Source organism: Lepidochelys kempii, chromosome 9 (genome assembly GCF_965140265.1).
Source record: "Lepidochelys kempii isolate rLepKem1 chromosome 9, rLepKem1.hap2, whole genome shotgun sequence".
Taxonomy (NCBI): Eukaryota; Metazoa; Chordata; order Testudines; family Cheloniidae; genus Lepidochelys; species Lepidochelys kempii.
This window is the reverse complement of record NC_133264.1, coordinates 102,171,492-102,183,631: the sequence shown is the minus strand read 5'-3', so window position 1 is coordinate 102,183,631 and position 12,140 is coordinate 102,171,492. Positions and strand designations below refer to the sequence as shown.

General features: G+C 46.6%; 1 protein-coding gene across 3 annotated transcripts in view; it reads left to right on the top strand.

Moving 5' to 3' along the window:
• TEX11 (testis expressed 11) overlaps window positions 1-12,140 on the top strand; it is a 147,867-nt gene that overhangs the window by 94,442 nt on the left and 41,285 nt on the right. For all 3 annotated transcript variants that reach the window (XM_073358618.1, XM_073358619.1, XM_073358617.1), the window contains 2 exons: window positions 9,175-9,261; window positions 11,580-11,650. In XM_073358618.1, the coding sequence (XP_073214719.1) occupies window positions 9,175-9,261; window positions 11,580-11,650 (158 nt within the window). The remainder of the gene's footprint in view (window positions 1-9,174; window positions 9,262-11,579; window positions 11,651-12,140) is intronic.

The following is a 12,140-nucleotide window of genomic DNA, read 5'->3' as shown; positions in this document are numbered from 1 at the left end:
CTGAATGTCCACCTAGCAGCTATTATAGCATTTCACCAACCCGTAGAAGAGTATTGTACTATCACACCCGACAACTAAGAGGTTCCACCTCTTCATAGGCAGGTATCCTAAGAACATGAGCCAGTCACTCAAGACAGTTAAGAAAAGGTCTTTGAGTCCCTGTAGCGAGCTCTGATCAAGCTGGACACAATCGCCAGCTCCATCGGGATCACTGGTACCAACGGCGCCGAAGACGCCTAAAGCTAGTATCCATGGAATGCCCGGTACCGAGCTGACAGAGCAAGTTGTTCTGCCCAAAGACCTGATGGGTATGGGCAAAGAAGTACCGGTACCATGAGGGCTTGAACGACATGGAATATCCGCCCTGGGGAAGGCTACGTGGGCATGGACATCAGCACTGGCACCAACCCCAGTGCATATGGCACTGACTGACCGTACAACCAGGTCCACATCTCCAGTGCCATCAGTACAGACCTCTTGGCACTGACAACCGCCACCAATACCGACGCCCTTTGCACCACCATATTTCCAATGCTCAGTGGATCTCTTGGTGTCTGATGCACTGGACTCACCCCTGCTCAGTACCAGGGTCCTCTCACCAAGTTCTCCCAAAGTATTGGATTTGATGACATCTCCCTGCTGGTTTCAGAGTAGCAGCCGTGTTAGTCTGTATTCGCAAAAAGAAAAGGAGTACTTGTGGCACCTTAGAGACTAACAAATTTATCTGAACATAAGCTTTCGTAAGCTACAGCTCACTTCATTGGATGCATTCCCTGCTGTGCACCACCTTTTTCATCATTCGAGTTGGAAAGTGAGTGAGCGGGCTTGGGTTCCCATTAGGACTGTCAATTAACTCAAGTGATTAATTCCTGAATCATAGAATCATAGAATATCAGGGTTGGAAGGGACCTCAGGAGGTCATCTAGTCGAACCCCCTGCTCAAAAGCAGGACCCATCCCCAATTAAATCATCCCAGCCAGGGCTTTGTCAAGCCTGACCTTAAAAACTTCTAAGGAAGGAGATTCCACCACCTCCCTAGGCAACGCATTCCAGTGTTTCACCACCCTCCTAGTGAAAAAGTTTTTCTTAATATCCAACCTAAACCTCCCCCACTGCAACTTGAGACCATTACTCCTTGTCCTGTCCTCTTCCACCACTGAGAATAGTCTAGAACCATCCTCTCTGGAACCACCTCTCAGGTAGTTGAAAGCAGCTATCAAATCCCCCCTCATTCTTCTCTTCCGCAGACTAAACAATCCCAGTTCCCTCAGCCTCTCCTCATAAGTCATGTGTTCCTGACCCCTAATCATTTTTGTTGCCCTTCGCTGGACTCTCTCCAATTTATCCACATCCTTCTTGTAGTGTGGGGCCCAAAACTGGACACAGTACTCCAGATGAGGCCTCACCAATGTCGAATAGAGGGGGACGATCACGTCCCTCGATCTGCTTGCTATGCCCCTACTTATACATCCCAAAATGCCATTGGCCTTCTTGGCAACAAGGGCACACTGCTGACTCATATCCAGCTTCTCGTCCACTGTAACCCATAGGTCCTTTTCCGCAGAACTGCTGCCTAGCCATTCGGTCCCTAGTCTGTAGCTGTGCATTGGGTTCTTCCGTCCTAAGTGCAGGACCCTGCATTTATCCTTATTGAACCTCATCAGATTTCTTTTGGCCCAATTCTCCAATTTGTCTAGGTCCCTCTGTATTCTATCCCTGCCCTCCAGCGTATCTACCACTCCTCCTAGTTTAGTATCATCCGCAAATTTGCTGAGTGCAATCCACACCATCCTCCAGATCATTTATGAAGATATTGAACAAAACCGGCCCCAGGACCGACCCCTGGGGCACTCCACTTGACACCGGCTGCCAACTAGAAATGGAGCCATTGATCACTACCCGTTGAGCCCAACAATCTAGCCAACTTTCTACCCACCTTATAGTGCATTCATCCAGCCCGTACTTCTTTAACTTGCTGGCAAGAATACTGTGGGAGACAGTGTCAAAAGCTTTGCTAAAGTCAAGAAACAATACATCCACTGCTTTCCCTTCATCCACAGAACCAGTAATCTCATCATAGAAGGCGATTAGATTAGTCAGGCATGACCTTCCCTTGGTGAATCCATGCTGACTGTTCCTGCTCACTTTCCTCTCATGTAAGTGCTTCAGGATTGATTCTTTGAGGACCTGCTCCATGATTTTTCCGGGGACTGAGGTGAGGCTGACTGGCCTGTAGTTCCCAGGATCCTCCTTCTTCCCTTTTTTAAAGATTGGCACTACATTAGCCTTTTTCCAGTCATCTGGGACTTCCCCCGTTCGCCATGAGTTTTCAAAGATAATGGCCAATGGCTCTGCAATCACAGCCGCCAGTTCCTTTAGCACTCTCGGATGCAACTCGTCCGGCCCCATGGACTTGTACACGTCCAGCTTTTCTATATAGTCCCTAACCACCTCTTTCTCCACAGAGGGCTGGCCATCTACTCCCCATGTTGTGATGCCCAGCGCAGCAGTCTGGGAGCTGACCTTGTTCGTGAAGACAGAGGCAAAAAAAGCATTAAGTACATTAGCTTTTTCCACATCCTCTGTCACTAGGTTGCCTCCATCATTCATTAAGGGGCCCACACTTTCCTTGGCTTTCTTCTTGTTGCCAACATACCTGAAGAAACCCTTCTTGTTACTCTTGACATCTCTCACTAGCTGCAGCTCCAGCTGCGATTTGGCCTTCCTGATTTCATTCCTACATGCCCGAGCAATATTTTTATACTCTTCCCTGGTCATATGTCCAACCTTCCACTTCTTGTAAGCTTCTTTTTTATGTTTAAGATTCGCTAGGATTTCACCGTTAAGCCAAGCTGGTCGCCTGCCATATTTACTATTCTTTTGACACATCGGGATGGTTTGTCCCTGTAACCTCAACAGGGTTCCTTGAAATACAGCCAGCTCTCCTGGACTCCTTTCCCCTTCATGTTAGTCCCCCAGGGGATCCTACCCATCCGTTCCCTGAGGGAGTCAGTCTGCTTTCTTGAAGTCCAGGGTCCGTATCCTGCTGCTTACCTTTCTTCCCTGAAGAACATTACTACACTGGAAGACTATACTAATTCAGTGTTCCAGGAACCATCTCACTTACAACCATCAGGTAGGATTGACCCGGAATGGACAGCTCCACCATTCCAACAGGAGCAATTTTCAGATTCGGACAAATCTGAAACCTCTGGTAATAGGTGGTCCCTACTTCATTCCCACAGAGAGAGTCAAGCCTGGACAGGCAATCCAGGACTTACAGTTGCTACTCTTATGGACATGACCTCCCTAGGAACTGATGGATCTCCATGCCTTGGGGTCCCCCTCAAACAGTTGGCCCCTCTTTTTGGCCTTAGATCCCAATACCACATGTATATGACCCACTCAGGAGTCTTTCCCCTCTTCTCCCATGCATCAACAACTGGTTCCACTGGAGTATGAGGAGGAGGAGGATGTTGAACCAGAACCGCAGGTACCGATGATTCCAGTGGGAATCCCATCCTGTTGCCTGGAGGAGGTGGTCTCTCCTTCTTCACCATCCCCACCAGCTGACCATAAGCAACAGCAGGACTTATTATGAAGAGTGACTAACAATCTCCAGATATCTCTGGAGGAAGTCCAAGACTTGGTAGCCAAATATGTCTTTAATAACTACTCTAGGTTGGCGGCCTTTCAGCAGAAACTTTCCTCTCAGGACAGAGCCCAGTTCCTCTCTCTTTTAAAGGAGGGCAGGTTGGTGATATAAATGGCCCTTCTGGCTGCAGTTGATGTAGCAGATACACCATCCAGAAACTTGGTCACGGATATTGTTATGAGGAGGAACTTGTGATTGCAATCCTCAGGTTTCCCCAGGGAGGTGCAAAATATCATCCAAGGTCTTCTCTTTGATGAGTCCAACCTTTTTAATGAGAAGACTGATGACGCTCTCAATAACCCTCTGCTTCCTGGGGATCTACACACCAGTCTTAAGGAGGAAGCACCAAAGGGAAATCTATAAACCAAGACCACCTCCTCCTCATACATTCTACTATCAGTGTTCTGCTGAGCCTCCCCGTAAGCAACAGAAGACACAGAGAACCTGCTTTTTGGCCCCCTCTATCACTGCGACCCAATCCCAGCCCACTACTAGGAGCCACTTTGATGTTTTAATTGAGATCTGCTTGTCGTCTCTGATGCCACCTGCCCCTTCTTCTGTCACCTATGGAGGCTGTCTCACTCTGTTCGCCCGCAAATGGGAGCTAATCATGACGGACAGTTGGGTCTTGGAAGATTGTCCATCAGGGATACTCCATAGAGTTCCTTTCCCTCCCTTCCTCCTTCACAAACCCCCTTCCCAGTCCCCCTTTGAGGACCATTCTCATTAGGTGATTCATCATCAAGAAACAGAATTCCTATTGCACCAAGGGTCAGTAGAGCTCATCCTGCCTCAGTATCAAGGAATTGGGTACTATTCTCTGTATTTCCTAATTCCCAGAAAAGAAGATGAGTGGAGACCCATTTTGGATCTTTGACAACTCAACATCTTCATTGGGAAGTTGAAAATCAGGGTGGTTACACTGGTATCAGTAATACCCTCTTGTTAAGAAAAGATGTGGTTCGTGGTTCTCGACACGAAGGAAGCATATTTTCATATAGACACCCCTCCCACAAGGTTCCTACATTTTATGGGGGTCCAGGAGCACTTCCAATTCTGAGTCCTCCCCTTCAGACTAGTGATGGCCCCCAGCATGCTTATGAATGTTTTCTTCATGGTGGCGACCCAGATGAGACATCAGGGCCACACAGTCTTTCTGTATCTCAACTATTGACTCCTGGTAGGTCACTCATGATGGAATGTCAGCTCAGCTATTCAATGCCTTATTCAAAGTCTTGCAGCTCTGGAGGTTGTGTGAACAGAGAAATGTCCCTTTTATCCCCCACAAAGACAATAAACTTTACAGGGGCAATGTTGGACTCTGTTTCTGAAAGTGTCAACATTGTAACATATGCATCCCTTCTAGAGTGGGATGTCCACCTGAACAGTCACATTGTGTAGGGCACATGGAACCTGCAGGAGGCCAGATTACATATCAACATCCTGGAACTGCAGGCAGTCTACCTTGCATGCAAGGCCTTCCTCCCACTCATTTGCTCCACATCCCAGTGATGTTGAGCAATATCACCGCTGTGGTCTATATACACAAACAAGGAGGAGCGAGATTTCTTTCACTTTGTCTGGAGGCAGTTGGGCTTTGGAATTGTTGCATGAGGCACATCATCACCATCCAGGTAGCATACCTCCTGGGAGTTCACAACTCCTTAGCAGACAATCTTAGCAGGCACTTCTTGGTGGACCACGAGTGGGGAAATCCAGGATTGTTCTGTCAGAAATATTCACGCAGTGGGGCTTAGCTCTATCGGACCTCTTTGTATTATAAACGAACAAAAAAAATTCCTCGTTATTGTTCTAGAGGATCCATAGGCTGTGACACCCAAGGTAATACTCTTGTTTATCATGGAAAAGTGGTTTCAGGTATGCCTTTCCTCCCACTCCCCTGATTCCCCAGGTGCTGAGAAAGATATGTTGCAAAGAGGCCATGTCATTCTTCTAGTACCCTACTGGCCCAGACAGTTTTGTTTCCCAGAGCTTCTGACAATGTCAGTCCACCCTCCAATTAAAATCCACCCCTTCCCAGAACTTCTGATGCAGGACAGGGGCAGGGTCAAACACCCCAACCGAGGCTCTCTTCACCTCATGGCCTTGATGTTTGGATCAGTGTTGGAAGTAGAGGGCTCTTGTTCGTTCCCTCTCCAAGCTATACTTACCCAGCGTAGCAATGAATCCTGAACCTGTTATTTGGCTAAATGGAAATGCTTCTCCACCTTGATGCAGCACAGTCAGTCTCACCCAGTCTTCCCAAGCATCCCTATTGTTTTAGATTACCTCCTGTTTCTAATAAACTCTGGTCTCTCAATCAGCTCGTTATGAGTACATGGAGCACCCATTAGTGCCTTCCTCCTTTCAGTAGAGGGTGGTCTGTCTTTACTCACCCAACAGGGGAATGAGAGACAGGGACTGGATCACTTGATGATTACCTGTTTTGTTCATTCCCTCTGGGACAGCTGGCATTGACCACTGTCAGATGACAGGATACGGGCTAGATGGACCGTTGGTCTGACCCAGTATGGCTGTTCTTATGTAACTACGACACAGTTCATGAAGGGACTTGTAAGGCCTCATGGCCAGTCATTAAACCCACACCACTATGAGATCTGAACCTTGTGCTGTCAAAACTTACTGGTCCTTTGAACTCTTAGCAACATGTTCCACGTCCCTCCTATCCATGAAGGTGGCGTTTTTAGTGGCCATCATTTTGGCCAGGAGGGTCAGGAAACTGGGAGCTCTCATGGTGGACCCCCTCCCCTTTATATTATTCCATAAGAACAAAGTATCCCTTCACCTTCACCCTAAATTTCTACCGAAGATCATCTATGCATTCCACCGTAACCAGTGTATTCACTTACATGTTCTTTTTCTGAAACTCTGCTTTCTGCTTTGTCTGAAGAGAAGAGACTTCACTCCTTCAACATCAGATGTGCATTGGCCTTTTACCTGCAAAAAAACGAGGCCATCAGGAAGTCTCCGAGACTCTCTGTCGCGATAGCAGAGAGATCCCGTGGTCAAGCTAAATCCTCTCAGAAGATTTCTAAGTGGGTTCTGTTTGTATTATTGAATGCTACAAACTGGCATGCATTCTGCCTCCCTGCGGTATAGTGGCCCACTCCATGAGAGAGCAGGCTGCCACGGCAACATCCCTGCAGCAGGTCCCGATACAGGACATATGCAGAGCAGCCACCTGGAGCTCCATACACACGTTTGCTAGGCATTATGTTCTAGCTGTGGATGCAGCAGTGGGATCTGTAGTACTGCACACATATTTGTTTCTGGCTTCCTTGCGCACATGTCCAATCTGAGAACTGCTTGTCAGTCACCCATGTGTGGAATATACATAGGGACCAGCACTTGAAGATAAAATGAAGGTTACTTACTGTAACTGAAAGTTCTTTGAGATGTGTGGTCTATATCTATTACCCTCCCTGCCCTCTGTTCCTTCTACTTCAGCTCTGGATTGGATTCGTGGTAAGAAGAGGAACTGTGGGGGCACTGACCCTCACTGCCTCATGTACCCTCGCTCAGGAGCACGAGGTGATCTTTTGTGCAGGTACAGGCCAATGGACAATGCTTGTTAAAATCTGTGAGCTCGGGCGCATGGTGTGCATCGTGGGCAGCGCATGAACGGCTGGCTGGAGAAGGCTAGCCCCTGGCCCTGCCCCTTCCACCTAAGGCCCTGCCCCTTCTGCGCCCCTGGAACACAGAGCCCCCCCACTGCAGCTGTCGGCCCCCGCCCCAGGCTGGCTAGTGCCCGCAGCCTCCCCAGCCCTGGAGCGCTGGGAGGCAGAGCATGCAGCAGCGCCACTGCAGCCTCCCCCGCCCCAGAGCATGGTGTTGCCGCAGCCCCCCCAGCCCTGGAGAGCCGGGAGGGAGAGCGCGTGGCACCGGGAGGGAGAGCGCGTGGCACGGCCACAGCCCCGGGAAGGTGGGCGGCATGACCCCAGCCACTGGAGCTCAGCGGCACCCTCAGAGCGGGACCCTCGGGGTGGAGTGTGGGCGGGGCCACGCCTGGCTGTTTGGGGAGGCACAGTCTCCCCTGCCCACCACTCATGGTGTGCATGCATATCCTATGTGTGAAATACAGGGACCACACATCTCAAAGAATTTCCAGTTACAGGAAGTAACCTCTCTTTTTACTAGACATTTTCTCTCCTCTCTGCCTGTCTTGGAAGCCCCTGAGAAAATATACATTTAGTCCTGTAGCTGCTGTAGTTACCATGACCATGTCAGGGAGAGTGAAGAGCTCATGTAATAGAATCATAGGGCTAGAAGGGATCTCGAGAGGTCATCTAGTCCAGTCCTCTGCATTCATGGCAGGACTAAGTATTATCTAGACCATCCCTGACAGGTGTCTGTCTAACCTGCTCTTAAAAATCTCCAATGACAGAGATTCCACAACCTTCCTAGGCAGTTTATTCCAGTGCTTAACCACCCTGACAGTTAGCAAGCTTTTCCTAACGTCCTTGCTGCAGCTTAAGCCCATTGCTTCTTGTCCTATCCTCAGAGGCTAAGGAGAATATTTTTTCTCCTTCCTCCTTGTAACAACCTTTTATGTACTGGAAAACTGTTATCATGTCCCCCCTCGGTCTTCTCTTTTCCAGACTAAACAAGCTCAGTTATTTGAATCTTCCCTCATAGGTCATGTTTTCTAGACCTTTAATAATTTTTGTTGCACTTCTCTGGACTTTCTCCAATTTGTCTACATCTTTCCTGAAATGTGGCACACAGAACTGGATACAATACTCCAGCTGAGGCCTAATCAGCGTGGAATAGAGCAGAAGAATTACTTCTTGTGTCTTGCTTACAACACTCCTGCTAATACATCCCAGAACGATGTTTGCTTTTTTTGCAACAGTATTACACTGTTGGCTCATATTTAGCTTGTGAGCCACTATGACTCCCAGATCCCTTTCTGCAGTACTCCTTCCTAGGCAGTCATGTCCTATTTTGTAGGTGTGCAACTGATTGTTCCTTCCTAAGTGGAGTACTTTGCCTTTGTCCACGTTGAATTTCATCCTGTTTTTTTCAGACCATTTCTCCAGTTTGTCCAGATCATTTTGAATTTTAATTCTATCCTCCACTGAAGAAGTTTCTTCCACTGGACTCAAGTGGGACCCTAAGAATAGTATTTCAGAGGGCTGAGGGGATTAATTTTCTTGCCCCAACCTCCTCCCATCAGATTAAGCCAAACCCCACAGACCCCAGTTGGGCCCCAATGTCAATGAATTTCTTGGTGAAGGGGCATGACTCATTTTGTTTGTATGTCCCTTGTGACAGTCCTGCCTATCTAGCTGGAAATGCTAGTTTGGGCACATTCTAATGTTTTTCTGTGAGCTCTCTCTAAATATATTAGATCAAACCTATGAGTGGTACCCCACATGCTGAAATACTCAGATTTCTGAAGCCCCAGAAATGTGTGTTATAGTTAATATTGGGCATAGGAAATGCAGTTGTTCTGCTCAGGAAATGTTTCATATCTGTCAAATGACATGTTTCTGCAGCACATCAGAGACTTGCTGAGTCTTTCACAGAAGGGAGTATGACACTGGACATGAGGACCCGTGAGGCTCACTGGTTTAGAAAAATAGGTGAGTAGCACTGCCAGCATGTAAACAGAGGGAGGAAAGGGCAAAGGGTTGGGAATAAAAACCAGTTTGTGAAGAACTAACACTTGGTGATCTCTGACTCTTCCTGCAGCAAAGTTTTGACTTACAGAATAAATTTCTTATGGAAACTTAGGGCTTGTCTACACTTAACAGGGGATTGACATGCGGCAATCGATGCATCGGCGGTCGATTTAGTGGCTCCATTGAAGACCCGCTAAATTGACCGCAGATCGCTCTCCCGTCGACTCCTGTACTCCACCTGAACAAGACACGCAAGGGGAGTTGACGGGAGAGCATCTCCCATCGACATTGCGTAGTGTGGACCCTGCGGCAAGTAGATCTAAGTACGTCGACTTCAGCTACGTTATTCACGTAGCTGAAGTTGCGTAACTTAGATCTATCTCCCCCCATAGTGCAGACAAGGCCTAAGATCTGATTTAGGGAAGGCATGACCCAAGGAAGAGGGTAACATGCAGGTCAGAATCTGCAAATCACTGTAGAATCTGAGCAGCTGATTGGGCCAGTTAGATACTCAGATTCTTCAGTGATGGGAATGACACAACTGTCAAGAGGGATAGATCACTGATGAATCTTTATGGGAGTGGTATGCTTAATTCTCTTCTGAATGTACTTGTCAGGATAGAAACTGTATGCAGAGCAGTCTGAAATGATTGCCTTTTATGGCTCTGGGGATGGTATTGGATACTTTCAGCTAGATTCTGTGTAAATCTGTAGTAAATCCATTAAAGTTAAAGGAATTATTCTAGTTTCATACTGGAGTAATTTAGATCAGAATCTGGCTTTTCTTTATTCAACTTGATGTGAATGGATTTAATGGCAGAATGATTAGTTGTTGAAATAACGGATTTGAAATAATGAATAATCTATATTAATAGCATCTACTGACAGTATTTCCTGCTGTTGTTAAATGAGCCCTATGACGGGTTCAATCACAGAGACCCCCTTGGGACTGTCACCTGACATGCTGAAGTTACCTCTGAGCCCGTTTTCCCTGCCAGCTTGGGACTCGAGAACCCTGCCTTGTTGACCCAGACACGCTAGCCTGCTGCAACACAGACCCAGGGCTGGTCCATGCCCCCAAAGCTGCAGACTTTAACCAAAAACTGCTCAGCGGTCACCTATCTCCAGCACCCAGATACCCAGCTCGCAATGGGATCCAAACCCCAAATAAATGTGTTTTACTCTGTATGAAGCTTATACGGGGTAAACTAATAAATTGTCCACCCTCTATAACACTGATAGAGAGATATGCACAGCTGTTTGCTCCCCCAGGTATTAATCACTTACTCTGAGTTCACTAATAAACAAAAGTGATTTTATTAAGTATAAAAAGTAGGATTTAAGTGGTTTCAAGTAGTAACAGACAGAACAAAGTAAGTCACCAAGCAAAATAGAGCAAAACCACGCAAGTCTAAGCTAATACATTAAGAATTTGTTTACAGGTAAAATCTCACCCTTAGAGATATTCTAATAAGCCTCTTTCACAGACTAGACTTCTTCCTAGTCTTTCCCAATCTTTCCCCTGGTACAGTCCTTGTTAGTTCCAGCTCAGGTGGTAATTAGGGGATTTCTCATGACTGGCAGCCCCCTTTGTTCTGTTCCACCCCCTTTTATAGCTTTAGCCCAAGGCAGGAATCTCTCTGGGTCCCCACCCCTCCTTCTAAATGGAAAAGCACCAGGTTTAAGATGGATTCCAGTATCATGTGACATAGTGACATGTCACTGTAAGATCTCATTCTTCATTACACAGGAAGGCTTGCAGGTAAATAAACCCATTCACAACCAAATGTCCGAGTCAATGGGATCCATCAAGATCCTAAACCACCATTAATGGCCCACACTTTGCATAATTACAATAGGGTCTCAGGGTAATTCTTTCATATTTCTAGGTTTCAGAGTAACAGCCGTGTTAGTCTGTATTCGCAAAAAGAAAAGGAGTACTTGTGGCACCTTAGAGTCTCTAAGGTGCCACAAGTACTCCTTTTCTTGTTTCATATTTCTAGTTTCAGATACAAGAATGATACATTCATACAAATAGGATGAATATATTCAGTAGGTTATAACATTTGTAATGATACCTTACAAGAGACCTTTTGCATAAAGCATAATCCAGTTACATCATATTCACATTCATAAAGCATGTGGAGTGCAATGTCACAAGCCCCATGTTTAAAATGTAATACTGGGCCCGAAATGCCTGTCACTGGAGATTTTATGGGCACAGATTATACCAGGCTGAAGGTTTTTATTCTAGTCTCCTGTCTTATTGATTTTATGAGCTTGGAACTTGGCTGTACAGTTCGAGAACTGCCCAGGAACAATGAGGGATTTCTTTGTACTGTCGTTCAAGGTATGTGCTCTGCCTAGTATTATCTGTGATGTGATAGATGATGTCGTGCAGGTGGCTTTGTTACAAGCTCCAAACAAATACATCAGATGTTTCCTTAGAGCAGTGCTACTCAAAGTGGGTCCGCGAGCCACCGGCTGCCAGTATGCGCACACATTGGAAAAAAAAATTGCCGGTCCCCCACATCAGATAGCTTGAGAAGCACTGTCTTAGAGAGCTTCAGTTGGGTACCCTGGGGGTTAGATGCTTTGGTCACCCAGAGGAAAATCATTGACAACTTCAGATTTTGGAATTATAGTCACACTTTACGTTATGTGGTTTAAAAACTGGAATTCAAAACATTTAAATTAAAAGGACAATTTCAAACACCAGGTGATCACTGAAGTTTGGCCACTGATGCAAATCTATTACACAGACAACTCTTCTCCATCTCCTCTGCATGCAGAACTCCCTTTTAACATTATGGTTTATATACATGTTAATAGAGAGGGGC